The sequence below is a fragment of the Strix uralensis genome, chromosome 4 (genome assembly GCF_047716275.1).
Source record: "Strix uralensis isolate ZFMK-TIS-50842 chromosome 4, bStrUra1, whole genome shotgun sequence".
NCBI classification, from domain to species: Eukaryota; Metazoa; Chordata; class Aves; order Strigiformes; family Strigidae; genus Strix; species Strix uralensis.
The window spans coordinates 121,974,044-121,991,162 of NC_133975.1; the positions used below are offsets into that span (position 1 = coordinate 121,974,044).

Sequence of the window (17,119 nt, forward strand, 5' to 3'; positions counted from 1 at the left end):
GTCACTGGACAGTCATTCCTCTGAACTTGTATTTGTGGATGAGAGTTTATTGTTTTAGCCTATGGAGAACAAAAGGTTCCCATTTGCCAAACCGAGCAATGTAACCACACAGAAAAACCCAGGACAGGGTAGTCTTCTTGTCTGGGCAACCTGGGGAAGCAGGGAGGAGGGGGAAGTCTGAAAGCTTAACAAGTCTGTGCATTATACACAGCTGTGAGCAGGCACCCACATACCACAGGCCAAATAAGGTGTAAGGCCTTTGGAAAATGTGCACGAGTAACTTCATCCAGCGTTCTCCCACACTGAATTCAGCAATGACTAGAAAAAGCACAAGTGAAGGAGTCTGAGGCCAACAGGAAAGATGTGTTACAGATGGAGAGAAAAACATGTAAAGCTCTAAGAACAAAAAAAAACCCTCAGCAGAGTAACATGATGGGCAGCTCCATGGATGGCTGAGAACAACTAGAAGCGTCCTTCAGAAGCACAATTTAGCAAAGAGCCCAGTGGTAAGGACAGAAGATACTCCAGGCAGGGATCCAGAAGCTGATGAAGAATCTATCCAAAGCCAACAAAACACAGAGCTGTGCAGAGTAGCAGGAAGAACACAAGAGCCCTTGCTCTGAAACCACCTGGCTACACAGCTTCAGCAGGGGCAACAGAGCAAGGGGATGGTGGGTGATGCTACTTTTTAAATGGAAGAGGGCACAGAGGCTTTTTCTGAGGGAACTGGAAAGCAGGAAAAGAACCATTTCCAAAAAAATCTGTAGAAGGTCTATGAAGGTAGATATGCCCATACAGTACAAAACAGGTACAATTTTAATTCTTACAGTAAGATGCTAAAATTGAGTATCTTTCTGGTATTTTTTTAACATCCTAATATTAATAACAAGTGGTTTTAACATAGGATGGCTGCTCTGGGACAAAGCTGCTTTCTGTTATTTTTGAGGGCCTACAGGTGGAATAGTGGCATCATGAGGCCCAGGAACACCAGCAGGCAATAGTAACTTGTTGAATTTGAGTCCCTTTGGGTCTGGAAACAGAGAAGGTACACAGCTGCAGTACACACTGTTCCTAGGTGAGTGTGCTATTCAAACACAATCAGACACATCACACTTCATGTACAGCCTCCACCTGCCCACAGCTTTACTCTCCTTTGGAATTCTTATCTCACAAGGAAAAGCTGGTGAACATACATCCAGGTATAAAAAGTTCTTTCACAATATAGACATGGCTTGATACAGTCATATCACTGCTTATGTATTTCAGCATCCACTTCTCTCATCTAGGGAGAATTTCATTTTACTACTAATTCTTCCTGAAGCAGTTTTGATATTTTCGGAGCAGGATGTTTTATTGTGCAAAGGATTTATTTTATGCCTTTCACACCTTCCAATTTTACTGTATAGCAGCAAGAGGATGGAGGGAGATGAGGAGCAAAAACTACTCTTAAAGTCCTCACACTTCCAGTGGGGTGTGACGCAACTCCAGATGATGGTGCAGGTTGTGGTACTCGGCTGACCATCAGTCTCATTAGCAGTTGGTTCGCCCAGGTTATTCCAAGTGCTGAACAGACTCTGTTACCCACTACACTGCAAAGAAAGCATCACAGATCTCTGCATGTATGAATTTAATATGAAATATCTTCACTTCTGTTGTAATAAAATTACACTGGAAGAAACTATCTACTGTTCCTATATTTATTGTTGTTTGCTATATTTAAACTGTAGGTCTTCGAAGACAGAGATTACAGGGTCTTTGCACAAACTATATGCTAGGTTCTCTCTGTAGCAAGGTAACAACTGGAGGAGCAGTGCTTCTACACAGAATAATTCAGCCATTCTTCCAACTACAGCCATGGTGAATACCTGCCTCTGTCTTGTCAGATCCCCTCTTGTGATAGGAAAACAGCAATAGGAAAACAGTTGAACTTCAAGTATTTGAAGTGTAACTGTTGGCCCTGGATTCCACTCGAATGTATATTTAGAAAGGTTGGGTAGATATAATGCTGCATATGTATTGCTTTCAACTCAAAGTTTAAAACAATTTTTTTTTTCCTGGGAAAAGTGCAATCTCTCTCCAGTAAAAGAATTACAATATAACCGGGGGGGGGGGGGGGAGAAAAAAAAAAAAAGATCGAACCTTATCCTTGTTCTGTGTCAGTTTCTGAATCTGGAGGACATAAGTACTCACAAGAACACATTTATGATGCACATAGCTTATCTAGTAACTCAAGATTATAGTTAGGATTGAAACAACAAATACGTATGTTTGAATCCTGTTAATATCTTGGTGTCAAAAGATACTTTTTTTTTCCTTAAACAACTAACAAAACCAACCGATAAGGTTTGGTTGCTGTATTTTTTTAAGCAGACAGAAAAGGCACTCAGTTATATCAGAGACAAGAAGAGATGCAAAAATGCTCTTGTGTAAGCAAGTACACCAGCCATTAACTCCAGGGAATTTTCCCCCCAACTTGCTGCTTAGGGATTACCACAGGAGCGTATCTGAGTTTCTTCCACTTTACAGCACATTAGTTATTGCTAATCTCCAGCAAATGCAGCATTTCTGGGTAAATGTACTACTGCTCTTAATAGGCTCTGGTAGTTTATACTGGAGTTCTAAAAAATACAGTAGTTAAATGCTGCTGTGTAGGACGTGGTTACATTTCTGTTTCGGATGACTTACCTACAACTGCACTGAGCTGCTTCTGACTCACTCACTGCATCGGTCACCTAAAGCAGAAGAACAATGTTTGAAGTTGAACTGTAGTTACACGTTTGTTTTTAGCGAGCAGAAGGGTAGGGAAGGGAATGAAGACAAGAAAATCCAAGTATTGGATCACATATTAAGCCAAGTTAGAAAACCCTTATTCTTTCAAGGCACACTAAAAGGGAGTTCGGAAGTATAATCTTAGTTTACAGTGCTATAAGTCTTTACCTAGCTACAGCTTATATGAATTTAACTACTACTAGATGCTTAATTTGTTAAAAAAAAAAAAAAAAAGGCAAACAAACCCCTGCCCCCCGAACTGTTCGGATGTTGTATCTGTAGCTAAGAGGTACTGAAGCCCAGATCTCCAAAAGGTGTCCTGCTCTAAGTGATTTCACTACCTTTGAACATTTGTCTTTGACTACAGCCTAGAAAAATCCACACCTCTTGACTCCCTCTGTTGTCTTTTAATGCCATGATTCTTCCACACAAGTTCTTCACAACGTACAGCAAATTAAGTTATAGGTACTTTTCTAAATATAAAGTACAGAACAGATTCCTTTACAGCCATAATCTTTTTCAATGCTGTTATATTCACAGTTGAGTCACCTTCCATTAGAATAGAGTCTTGCAGGACCCTTTGTTAGCAAATGGTCAGTGTTGTCACTCAGCATCAGGCAGCGACCTCATCTATTGTGAGCCAGCACCGACCCAAAACTCCCGTCATGGGAAGGCAGAAGCTCTCTTAAATCACTCTCTTCCCTCTCATGCTGAACCATTCCAAGGTAGAGATTGGATACATCTAGACTTCTCTTTTACCCTTAAATCAGACCTTCTTTTGTCTGCTAGATGGGTCCTCAAAGCCCCCAGGCAAAAGGCAGACAGCCTTTTCCAAATGCCCATACTCAGAGTATCCCAGAAGCTAACCAAGGAACCTGAATCCATTGGTTAGATTCATAGTGTAAGTGCTGAAACACACAAACCTTTGCTTAACAAAGAGCAAAATCCAAACCACGCTTCCCAAGGAGAACAAACTGTCTCTACTAACACCAAAATTCAGAAATCTGTTTTCCTTAAAATCTAGTTGATCCTGTGAAAGGTGATGCAAGAAAAAGTTGGTTAAAAAATTAGGAGTAACTTGAGGCTGAAATTCAAATCTTACTGAAAATAAAAACACTGTGCAAGCTGTTCAAACTACTGCTGTGTATGAATTCCAATACACTCCCTTCCAGTTGTGGTAGTAAATGTAAGATTTTATGCACTGTCCATTATGCAGTTCCAGAACTCAACCCTCCAGAACAGAAACAAATCAAACGCGTAACAGTTACTTGATGTTTCTAGAATCTCTTTCTTCCTGATACAGAATTCTTCTTGTTTGTGACTTCAAGTTCAACTTTTCTTCCTACCCCTTTTCTTCTGCTGTGAGAAGGAAACCTCAGGGCTGAGTACTTACTCGTTTGATGGAGGGGCCTTCCAGAAAGAAAGTTTCCCAGCAGTGGCCTACCTGCATGTTTCCTCACCCCTCTCTCAGGCTGCATTCCATGTGTGAATGCTTCCTCTCCAGCATTCACATGCTCCTTTGATTTGCAATTAGGCTAAGAGCAGTGGCAGGCTGCTTCTACAGGATAGAAGTTGTTTTGTCTAGTTTTCTCTAAAGAATATTCTTTTTTACTAGCATCACTGTGGCCTTTTTTTTGGTTCAGCTCGAGCCAGCCTGAATGCATACTAATGCTTTAGTGATCTCAGCAGTTACACAAAACTGCTGAGCTTCACAAAAACACAAAGTCCCTGGTGTTTCTCTGTCTCCTGTATATGTGGAATATAACTATGTGTGCAGAGTTCCCAGAGCAAACCTGCTGGCGGTGGCATTTGAAGCTAGTGTTAAGAAAGAACTCTGTTATTTTAGTTTGATGCTTTATGCAGTTGCTATACATATCTATTTTCGTTAGCTTTACTGGACAACCTTTGAGAACATTAACAATCTATAAAAGCTTAAATGATATTCTTAAACCTTGAAAAGTTAAGATTCACTAGTTTAAAGTACACCAGTTTAAGGAAACTTCAATTTCCACCAGTCATTAATACTTAGTTGACAGTGTTAAATACACCAAGAAATCTGCATACACAGATTTTCCCCACCCCAGCCATTTAATAAATGGTCCTTATAAAATGAGAAGCAGTTCGGATGTCATACCTGATTAATGCACATTATTGGAGTCCTGAATCTAGTGCTTAAACTGTGAAGCTGTGCTCCAAATGTCTGCAAATACCGAGCCTTTGTAACAGAATCTGAAACTCCAAATTCGCATCGAAACAAAGCAGCAATAGAGTCTATGACCACCAACCGTACCATGCCTCTTGTGAGCAGCAGGGAAATCCTTTTAGTAATGCAGTTGTGAAAGGTATCCTACCACAAAATACAAACAGCCATCATTAAACCAGTTCAAATAGCTCTATCTGTAAAATCAAGACAGTAACTACAGGTATCATCGCTGAAATATAAGCTGATGGAGTTCCTAACCATGAAGTGAGTTTGTGGATCTTTAAGTCTCACTAGTAACCATTTTTCACAAATGTCTTGTACCTTAAGAAAAAAAAAAATAAAGAGACCAAACTGCAATGTCCAGTTATCTGCAGCTTGGACTTAAATCCGTTATTTACTGACATTTCAAAGTCTCAAGAATGCAATACTACAATCCTAAACTGCTCCCATTCTGCACGAGTGGTTCTCAATGAAACACTGAGGACTCGAGACTGGCATTAAATATACAAAACAGAAGTTAGAGACTGTGCTGCTGTGCCACTAATGACACATTAACAGTAAAATACATAATTCCTACATCAAATTCATATTGATCAAGAGTCTTACAAACATGAGTAGCTGCAATTTATACCCTCCCTATTAAAAGTTTTACTAATTCAGTATTTTGAAGTCAACAAACATTTCAATTGCAGGAAGTTTAGCTAACAAATATTTTGTAGGGTGCAACTCCTATCACATAAGAATAATCACTTTAGTCACATGAAAGATTGTTGTAGCCCTTTATATTGTCTTTAACAGTGTAGTCTACAGCAGCTGAGTAGAAAGGAGAACAAGCTCACAGTGATAATCTCAGACTGTGGCCATCATAAATTTCAATGTTAGCAAAAAAAAGTGATAATGTGAGAGTCACAGTTCTTCTAATTGATGCCACTCTACATCTAAATAGAGGTTCACAGCTAAGAGCTTACATGCATCCAGAATTACATATAATATCCTCCAACATGGCACAACTTTTAAAACTAAGTTGTAATGTACAAACAAAAAAAATGTAAGATCTATTCTGCTAAATGAGCTGCTTTTCACAAAATAAAGCCTTTGATATTGTAATTTGTTTGTTTGGTTTGGGTTTGTTTTTTTGCTTTTGGGGTTTTTTTTAAACTGAGGGGGAAAAAATTACTCTGAAAAATATATGCCTGCTTTCCATTCTGGAAAATAGAATTTTTTTTTTTCCACTTACTGGTGTATCTACAGGAAACTACATTGCACTCGAAACACTTCCATGTTTGTATGCAGTCCTTCTGTTGGTACAAGACTCACTCTTTTCAAGTGAATACACAAACAACTGGATTCTTCCAAATGAAGCAAGTGAAAAAAAATTTTTGATGTGAAAGAAAATAGAGAATGTAATTGTGATTAGAGTTTCTACTTCAGTTGCTATAATCTGCCTGTCTCTATATAGCAATGCAGTCTGTATATGGACACACCCACAGACTGAATCTATACATAGCAATATATGAATTGTGATAATCTATTGTGCAGCAGCTGGACTTACCAGTGAGTGCATTTTTAAGGGTATTTTAGAGAGATGTACATACCACTATACGGTGATTCTCTCCTTTTTACAATAACATACTCTCTAGCTTCCAGAAACCACAATTAGAACTTTAATTAATATTTCCAGTGAAAGGGACATGGAAGAGGCAGTTTAGCTGCTGCCTGGACCACACAGTGCATAAGTGGCAAGCATACTAATGGTACACAACCTTCTTTACTTGCAAACTACAATTAAAAACCCCAACAACTGGAATGATTTAACAAGTGCTACTTTCAAGCCTTAGAGAAAACAGAACATACGATATTCTATCAATAAAGAACATATTCATGGCTACTTAAGAAAAAACACAAAAATGTGGGTTTCCAAGGCAAGAATACAGCACTGAGGTTTGTATCTTTTCCCCTCCAGTTCCACAATGATGTCTTACAGGCAGAGGGGCAAGAGAGCTGCGCTGCTGTGGTTATGCTGTGCCATTACCTGTTCCAGGCTTCATTTTTTGTACCCTGTCCTCCCACCTGCTTAATCTGCAGTTTAATAACTCTGCTGTTATACTACAAGTTAGTCAGGATACACACTACCTTTTGAATATATATTTATATCCTCTCTCCAAACTCAATGAAGATCACCCTAGGAGCTGCAGTAAAACTAGAAGCAGTCATTTTATTGCATTTTAATAAACATAATGACTTACCAATGTCCACTACATGATTAATTCAAAAATATTAATATTTTAATATCTTTCATAATAAAACACAGTATATACAGTTCTCTAACAGCAAATTGCAGAGATTAAGTAGTATTCATTACAGATCTTAGTTCACTCTTAGCCTTTTGAAAGGTCTCCTATATCAAAAAACCCCCTGTGGTTACTGGATTATAGTGTAAAAATTATGCATTCTTAATTTGTGCTACTACTTACTAGATCTGCTGCATGCTCAACAAAAATGCTGTTTCCAAATTTGATCTTCTGTATGATGTCAGCTGGAACATCTGCACGCAGCTTATGTTGTTGATCTATGAGTTGTTGCAAACGTTTACTTGGGAATACATCTTCTGTACAAATGTAGACAGCTCCTATAGTCAAAGAAACCACCTCTGTTATCACAGCAGGGCTCTTACACACACACTTTTCTTAACAGCACAAAAATAAAATAATACATTCCACACTCAAATGCTAGACACATGTAGCTGGAAATTCATGTTACTTTTTTTGCAGCCATACTGAATCAACAAAAAATACTCCTATGACTTTCCTGTAGTTGCCAGCTCCTTTTTTGGGTGTTTGCTGACACAGTTGGATTTTTGTACTCTCCACTAGGTGACACTCATTTTGCACAGCTGTGGAACACCTGACCACCTAACCTGGGTGATTACAAGTACCATAAATAGAGTAACAGTGCATAGTTTGCCTGTTTGGGTCAGAAATCCAAAACACAGCACTATACTATGAAGACAACTATCCCAGCCAAAACCAGTACTAGTATTTTGATTAATTTCACTTCACTGTTCTCAAGTTTTTTGTTTTTAAATTTACATATGGAGGGGTACTTATTGCCACAATTTGTAAGCCAGTTTAAAGAGGATCACTCGTCCAACCTCAGTCCAATTAACTCTTTGTGAGAATGGCAAATTAGATAAAAACCATTATACTTCAATCACATTTCTGTGAGTGATATCTATTTTTACCATGGTTTCTGGTTAATAAGTATGCTTTATAGCAGAGAAAATTAACCATAGACATCAAAGATGATGGGGAAAGAAAACAGTAATATGTGCAAAATTTTCTCTATTAAAAATTGTTACTGTTACCACAGAACTAGCCAGAATTATCAGCTAATACTTATAAGACTACACCTAAGGATTACATCCACTCACTAAAGTGATTGAAGCTGCTAACACAGCTTGGCAGGTGATGTGCTTGGCAATATGAGAAATCCTGAACATGTCTACCCCAATGGTCCATCCCTACGCTGGCTCTCCAGGGAGCAGAAAGTCCCATTTCCAGATGCAACTTCCTCTATACAGTCCACTGAAAAAAATATGAAACTGTACCCAACAGCAGAAACAGAAGTGAAAATTAATGGTTACTTTACCAATAAAAATATTTTGCTGAGGGACACCTGTATAACACAGGGTATTGAATTCTGAGAATCTTCTATACAGAACAAAGATGAGCCTAAGCCCAATTTTCTTTAGGAGTAAACTTCTATCTTCACCTTAACTCTCCCCAACCGCACTATAAATTCTTACATAAATCACCCTACTTCACATGTAAAACATTAAAACAATTACTTTTCCAATACCCAGTCTTATTTTTAAATACTCAGAAAGCTATCAGATAAAGCTAAAAAAATTACCAATGGCCACTAATTAAAAAAACTGCCTTGACAGGTGAGAATTAAAGACTTTCCTCAATTATTAACACATGGAAAAATACTTCATCATCATCCACACCTTCCATAGGAGGTACCGAAATGTCTCCACAATTTCTATTTCCATTCTACCTAATAACAGGTTCAAATTATACTTCAGCTCCTTTTTACTTTCCTTGGCCCTGGCAGCCAATAGCATTTATCACTAGAATATTCAGTGTCTATTCTTAATTTCCCAGTTTCGTTATGTATATACTTAATGTCAGAGGGAACTGAGGGTTATTAGCAGTTTACAACATCTGACAGTGAATAAGGACTACAATAAAGCATTAATGATCAGAGCAGTAATGATCTGATCATGATTCCTAAACATATAAAAAACTAAAGTGGAACCATGAATATTTTCTGTGCTTTTCACACCTCTCTAGCATTAGAGTGGCTGAAATTCTGAATTTTAAACTGTGGGCATAAATGCTGTATTACAACAACTGATGTCATACACAATACCTGTAGACACAGATGAGCACATATGCAAATTTCCATCAGCAATGAATGAGAATAAAAAAAGAGAAAATGAATCCACAGTCACTTGAATCCATTAAATTTACAGTGACAGCAGCTTTTTGAATACTATCTGAACTTACATGAAGCTCAGGTGAGGAAAGCACAGTAAACTATTAGTTATATCACTTAACTGCTCAAGGCTTTTTAAATAACTAATTATTAAACAGTTAATTAGGTGAACCATAACCTTCTTGACTATTTCCCTAGGTTAATTTCTCCTAATTGGGCTAATTTTCATACCACTTTCCAATTTGACAGTGACAGCTGAGTATCAAATAGGCAGGTGAGCATCTTTACTATGGGCAGTTCATGTATTCCTAATCAGATTTTCAGTCTCACAATTTCTAAAAAGCTGGTAAATCAAAAAAATGTCTAACCACAAATTTGACATTATTTATATCTAGCACCAATACTCATTCAGATAAGCCAATTATGTCTTGCAACACTTACACCACAAAACTGAAAAATCATTATGGTGCAAATTCAAAACCAAGTAAACAAACAAGAAATAAAGAAAACCCAACCCGTGATATGCAGCTTCCTTAAGCCCATGTGGTTTCTCAATTTCATACTAACAAAAGCTATGCTAACTTGTGGTAGCACAGTAACTTAACAGTTGCTGAAGTAAAACATTCTAGACTTCTCAACTACCATTCTTATTCACAGCTGATTGCCTTTTGCACAATATTGCCTAATTCTGAAAGACAGGGATTTCTTTACCATGAATACTGGCTTACAGAGAAATCATCTACTTCCTGAAAAATCAGACCTGCCTTAAGCAGTATGTCCCTTGTCCTCTCCTGGGTTTACTTAAAAAGGATGGAATGTCTGTTACTTGAGACTTCATGGTGGTTGTTTTTTCAAATGCAGATTTGTATTTCTAGATAGATTGGTGCTCCATTGATTAGATAGTTGTATCTAGATCCAGTTATTGCAATATTCAAGACATTTCCAAACAGAAAACCTGAGAAACTTGCTGAAAAAAATACATTTTTTTCCAAAATTAGTTTATCTGGAGAAAAAGAAACGTAAAATTCTCCTAAAGATTTTCCTTGCAGATAATTTCAGCACAGTAATAAGAACAGTGATAACACAAGGCAAAAGCAGAAGAGTATAACATGATCAAGCAATCTTACTGTATTACAAACATATATACAGTTGTGGTCCAGTTTCACATTTATACCTGATGAACAAGTAAATTGAGGCAAACAAGGTAATCCTAGAGGTGTAATACCTGTAGGCAAAAAAGAACAGCTGGAGAATCAAAAATCTGGTCCTCTCTGCTCCACTGGTCCAGCAACTTAGATTTAAAATTCCTGATCAATAGATACACACTATCCTCTTTGTAAAATCGTGACAATTTTAAAGTTCGAGTGAACACATTTATTCAGGTTTTTTTTTTTAGTGAAACACTTGTAAAGAAAAGATCAAGAAGATTAATTCCTTCTTAAGAACAGTTCTACTTCACAGACTATTTCCTGCCTCAGTTTAGTTTTGTAAATACCAGCAGTCACCTGCCAATCTTCTACTCCACTGTAACACTTCCTTGACACCAGTTAAATCCACTACAGCAGATACTGTAGTCTGAGTACGTAATTGGTCCATTTGTGATGTCTCCAAAATATACTGTGGGACAACTTTTTTTTTTCTTTACGTGCTGCTCATTTCACAAAACAATTACGTAATTCTCATCTTGAACTTTAAGAGAGTTAAGCCACGTAAAATATATCAGATGAGCTTTGTCTTGGTTTAAAATTCGAGTTTCACAGTAGAATGACAACAGCACTCTCTCCTACTGGACCATCATCAAGCCTCTTCAGCTTTTGTTTAGGACCTCCAGTCTGAACCGCAACGGAACATTTGTTTCAGGAGAACACACACCAGTACATTAAAAATACAGGAAGTGCTTCATAGCAAAGTTACAGGGCCTAGAAGAGATTGACAAATAATTAAACTCACTATTAAAGACTGATGCCTAATTATGAGGCAGAAGTACTTACAATTCACTTATCTTTAAAGATACGTAAATATTCATAACCTAAATAAAGAGAGGAGACTAGTACAACACAAACAGAAAAGCCTATGGCATCATGCTATTTATAGTTTATTAGGAAGCTGTCAACACTGAAAACAAGTCAAGAGGCAGGGTATTATCAGTTTTGAGAAAGAAGCTGAGAGACACTCTTAAGAAGTCAGTTGTCCTCAGTGGTCATATAAGCATCTTTCCTCACAGATCCACAAAAAAACAAACAGAAATCAGCCATTTCATCAGATCTCAATGCTTTACTGTTACTTAGGCTGATTAAAGTCCTATGCTGGTTGTTGATCAAAACCCACCCCAAAACCAACCAAAAATAAAAAACCATTAAAAAACCCCACCCTCAAAGTTTGAGTCCTGTGAACATAATCTGTCATGCACCAAACCAGCTTGTTACCAGGAATCAGTAGCAATTTTTTCTAATTCAGAATTCTAATATGAGAAAGAATGTCACATTATATTCATGTATTATTAATATGGGCATCTAAAATAAATTCAGCCAACATGTGATTGACCATAACTGACATTCTTAGAATGGCATAAAGATAACCTGGAGGCAAAGGATGTCCTATTTTCTCTCTTTGCTGCCAACCTCCTAGCATTGAGAATTGTAAACAAGATTAGCACCAAGTCAAAAATGAAAAATACTGTCTAAATAAATGTATTTCAACATCACCACCTAAAAGAAGCAAAGTTTCTAGCACTAAAAGAAACCCCAACCTACCATAATTTTAAATCATTAGCAAAGTTTTAGCATGGAGATTAATCTCCTGTTGGTAGTGCTAGACTTCTGTGACAGTTACTAAGCACTGTTGTTCTCAAGTTTCCTAAAGAATAAAACTCCTCATACTTAACATAAGCTTTTCATTCCTGTATTTCTCATAAGAGACTCAACAGAAGCCTTATTTATAGACTGCAGAGAAATCATTTCATTTTCCAAGTGCTATGCAAACAGTATCTGCTGCTATGACTGTAAGCAGTCTAACATATGGCAAGATACCACACAGAGCTAAAACCAGCGAGCATTAGGATTCCACCGCTCCCTTAGCTCTCCAACTCTTGCAAGCAGGGTATTTCCACCTTCTATACCTTCAAGATCCTCAAAAGTTCTGCCCTCTCAGCCCTTCCAAAACGCTCTGGTTCTCTCACAGGAACACCGATATGATGGCCATTCTATCTTATCTTCTGTGAAACACTTAGGAGGGAGCAGATGGGGGACACAGACACAACAAAGCAATCGTAATGGCACCAAGTGGTAAGTGCATAAGGAACAAGAAGAACCATCTTCAAACACAAATAATGCAAAGACGTGCCATTTTGTAGCCCTACAAGGAAGACTGTAGTCTAGTACAAGAGACAAGAGTGCCATTAGGATGTTGGGCACCTCCTTCTGTACTCCATTCTGGTTTGTTCCCTTCTTTCAACGTAAATAGGGAGGAATGCTGGGACATGAAAAAGTGTATTTGCATTCAAACTATTTGCAGCAGTTAGCAGCAACACATGAAGGAATCGAACAAAATATATTTGCTTCTGCTCTATTAATGACGTAACTTAAAGCAAAGTTACGTAAGCCACGAGCTAATTACTGGCCTTTAAGCAAGATCTTCATCTGAACATTCCATGATTTTTCCACATGGGCAGATATAGTACAAGAAATAATTAAGTTTCCCCACAACAAACCACTGAACTGCCAAATTAAACCCAGTGCTGCATGGAAGGAAGAGCAAGATCACAGCCAAAACACACCTAAGGCAGGCTGCCAGGACACAGAATTCTCAGGAGTGACCCAAGTTTACTCCCTTTCCAAGACAGTATATGATACTTAAAGAAAAAAATATTAGGAGTTAGATTAATGTGATAGATGGTTAAAAAAACCACACTCTAATCAAAGAATAAACCTACTTCAGCAAAACGAGGTAAATCACAGGTATGAAACAATGCTAACTTTCTTCAATTAGATTTCCATCAATTTTACTCTGTAAATCACTTTAATTATTGTTACCAAACTACATGTTCTTTGAAATTTGAAACCTCCAACTGAGGAATATATACCATATATCTAAGATGTCTGTGGAAAATTATCTGACAGGCTGTTTTGCTGTGGCTGTTACCTGAGGAGTCAACAAGTACTTATGACAGCAAGGCTTTTCATATATTGTTTGCATGTGTCTAGTTTAACCCACAGTGGCCGGCAGGTAAACAACAGCCAATAGTCATTTTGTATTAAATTATGTTGTGATGCAGGACATGTGCACAGCATGCTGTTTTCTCTATCAAGATGCTTTACTAACTAGCTGACTACTAATGCTATTGCAGAAGGGTAAGACATGCACGGAATATGTGCACCTACTTCAATGCACTGATGAGGTTCTTAAAGACAGTATATTCCTCCAAACGGCAAATTAATCAGTATTTACATTTCAGTACTTACCAGACTCTAATCCACCATATCTGTAAGGATACTGCACACAAAGGCACAGCTGTAAACTTATCTGAGTCTTCCCAGCAGAACTTTCCCCAGCAAGTTCTGTGATTCCCACTAAAGGAATGCCACCTTTTAACAAGGTATCTAGTACTGAACATCCTAGGCTTAGCTTCTGGTGTTGGGAGGTGAGATGGTCTTTATCTTGGTAGAGCTGAAGTGCTGCAGAGTTTTGGATTTTTTAATGATTAAGAAGAAAACAAAAAAAAAGAAGGAGGTTTTTTTAGTATCTTTCTAACACAGAATGATACAAAACAGAGGCTGTATACTAGGTTTATATCTACAAGGGATGCTTTCTTTACTGATGGGAAATTTTTCTAATTCAGCCTAGTCTTCCCCACCTCCACAGGGTCTACTAATTGAATGCCTGTTCAAAAATTGATAGTTTACACTGAGCCTTTTCCTTTTCTCAAACTTGTTTTCCTTTCTCTGCCTCTAAGGAATTTCTGTGGAAAGCTACACTCTGAGAAAATATTGCCAGCAAGGTTCAAGCACAGCAATTATGGAAATAGGAAGCTGTAGCAGACTATGAAACAGTGTACCAGGCATCCTGCCAAGGCCTGAAGCTATAGGCAAATCACAAGAAAATAAATTCTAAGTACACAGCAGCCATGAAGCATTTGTACAGGAGGAGCTATTAGGTTCTGCTTGGTTTGGAATGAGGTGTTTATAACAAATCAGTTTATATAGTCTATAATATATCATGTAAGTTTTTTAACTAGTCTTAGTCCAAAAGAGAGAGGGAATCTTTTTTTCCTCTAATCAAGTTTTCCGGACTGGAGAATCATTTGTCCTGTTTCAGGCTGGCATGTCCCGAAGAATGACAGCCATTGTCGTCCATCTACCTTCAAGGTCTCAGAGGAGCTGTCCTTAGGATAGTTAAATAATTCACTATAGCATAACAAAACCACTTGCCTTTTCATTTTCACAATCACATTACTCTGTCAATAAGGAGCCAAAACCTTATTTTCTCCCAGTGACAATATTTTAAGATTTAAATAGAACACTTTTTTGGTATTGACTGTATTACCTGTAATCATACTATTTGTCCTCAGCGTGTGAGAGACTGTTTTCAGTAAGCACTGTATATCTGCACTGGATAGTTTCATCAATCTTTGCAAGTCTGCTCCAGAAAGATTTAAAATCTCTTTTACTGATTTTATGTCAGCTGAAATTAGAAGAATCTTTATAAATATTTTTGGCTGGATTACAGTCTTACGCACAAAAGAAAGTTTTCCCACTTTCTACTAATCATTTACATGAAGTTTATCTATGTTGCATTCTTGTAAGCCAGGCAGGCAACATTTACTTTCAATGTATTGACACTTGCTATAAAATCATTTGGAAAATTATTACCGAAGCATGGGGAAAAGCCATCACTTCTGATTACTCAAAAAACTTGCTTATGAAATCCTTAGTTACAGTTCTAAAGTGTTACTGTACATCTATATGCTTACACCCACAAACACAGTTATGTAAAGGAAGACACTATGGTGACAGATCTATCAGTGAGACATTGGTAAATTAAGTTACCTTTCTTAAGAGCAGCAACTACTTTAGGGTTCAAGTCAAACTGGTCCCAGTCCATTTCCTGATAGAGCACTGGGGTGAATTATCTGTTATTAAAGCAGCTTTTATCAGATACACATGCAACAATAAAATAAGCATTGTTCAACATGAAAAGTTTGTGGGGATATTCTTTTTTATTTTTTAACAACATATTTTTCAGTTATCTTCTTAGAAAAATAACAATGATTCAGCACATTGGCAGAAGACTTCTCAGATGGCTGTTTAGAAATATGTTTTAATAGGGTTCAACTAATAACAGTGCAGTGGTTTTGCTCTGGATTGAACCTCACAAATACATTGCACGTGCAATTTGGAATGATTCACGATTATTTATACATTGGATAGTCAAATATATTTTGATTAGCTAAAAGCAAGTTCAGTATTAAAACATTAAAATCAGTTTGTTTCTTCTAACAATATTAAACACTTTTTAATACTTTGATCTAAAACACAATAGCTTAGCACTCCAGCTGCCCAGATGAGTCTGTGGGGTTTGTTACTATGCAGATCATCTGAAGGATTGCAGCAGACACAGAAGAGTTGTATATGAATACATAACTTGATGAACAATCCCTTTTCTAACATGGGAGAGCAGAGGCTGCGATGTATTCTGATAACAGAACAAATGCAGAAGAAACAGTCATTTTTAAGCGACACCTATTTAAGGCAACATTTTGACAAGAGTTAGAAGTCGAAACTTACAGAAATTAATCATGATTACGACGGCCTTTGACTAGGAGGACTCCGAACCATTCTGCACACTCCACTCCACCGCAGCCACGGCCCGAGGCCCTGGGAAGAGAGGGAAGTCACCAGGAGCAGGTTACTGGAAAGCCGGGCGCGTCCCACGGACAGGGCAGCGACAGAGGCCGCCCGGGCCTACCACAGCCCGCCCGGGCACAGAGGAAGGCGAACGGCAACACGCTTCGCGAGCCGCCTCGCCCCAGACGGCGCCCTCACGGCGGCCTCCGGCGCGGCCCGGAGGGCGGCTGGCGGCGGAAGGACACCGCCTCAGCGACACTCCCCGCCCCGGGAAGGGGGCCCCGAGCGCGGAGCCGCCACACCGTCCGCAGCCCCGTTACGAAACCCCCGCCAGAGCCGCCGCAAGAGGCCGTAGCCAATCGGCGAGCAGTTTGCCTGCGATGGGCCTAGTCCCAGGCCAATCAAATCTCCTCCAAGCCAGCGCTCCGGCAGGACAGCCAATGGCAGGGCGCTGCCCAACGCGCGGGCGGGACGCTTTTCGCTCTGGTAACAATCGCTTCCGCGGTGTCCGCTGGGGGAGCGGAGCGTTCGCTCCGGCCGGCGGTGGCACGAGCGCCTTGGCTCAGGCGCTACCCCCAGAACCACGGACGCTCGGCAGAGCCGCTCCTCAAGGCCGAGCAGCTGCCAGGCTTCCCCGAACGCGGCTTACAGGGGCGTGATTGAGGGGCGCAGGCTCTTCATTTCCGGGTTGAGGGGCTGGCAATTCCTATTGCGCATGCGCTTCGATCGCCTAAAGGGGTGGGGAAGGACCGACATACCAGCATTAAACCTCAAGCGATATGTGATTGGCTGGGAAGTCTGGAGC

At 38.9% G+C, this 17,119-nt stretch overlaps 1 protein-coding gene across 3 annotated transcripts; it reads right to left on the bottom strand.

The window, feature by feature from the left end:
* Positions 1-1,366: 1,366 nt before the first annotated feature.
* XRCC3 (X-ray repair cross complementing 3) lies at positions 1,367-17,008 on the bottom strand. Of its 3 annotated transcripts, XM_074868914.1 has the most exons (9): positions 16,964-17,008; positions 16,255-16,344; positions 15,517-15,585; positions 15,014-15,151; positions 13,933-14,145; positions 7,447-7,601; positions 4,904-5,116; positions 2,686-2,732; positions 1,367-1,589 (listed from the first exon to the last, which is right to left on the bottom strand). In XM_074868914.1, exons 2-9 carry the CDS (start codon positions 16,265-16,267, stop codon positions 1,367-1,369), a joined length of 1,071 nt encoding a protein of 356 aa, XP_074725015.1. In that variant the 5' UTR covers positions 16,268-16,344; positions 16,964-17,008. The 3 variants fall into 3 exon arrangements, with proteins under 3 accessions (XP_074725015.1, XP_074725014.1, XP_074725016.1); XM_074868913.1 differs by lacking the exon at positions 16,964-17,008 and having other exon boundaries at positions 16,255-16,953; XM_074868915.1 differs by lacking the exon at positions 16,964-17,008 and having other exon boundaries at positions 15,517-15,599; positions 16,255-16,953.
* Positions 17,009-17,119: the final 111 nt, after the last annotated feature.

What these genes read in the sequence shown, in the direction of transcription:
- XRCC3 (XM_074868914.1), bottom strand. An exon ending in ATATGGTGGATTAGAGTCTG is followed by an intron (nt 7,602 to 13,932) that starts GTAAGTACTGAA and finishes CTTTGACTATAG; the next exon opens with GAGCTGTCTACATTTGTACA. An exon ending in CAATAATGTGCATTAATCAG is followed by an intron (nt 2,733 to 4,903) that starts GTATGACATCCG and finishes CTTCTGCTTTAG; the next exon opens with GTGACCGATGCAGTGAGTGA.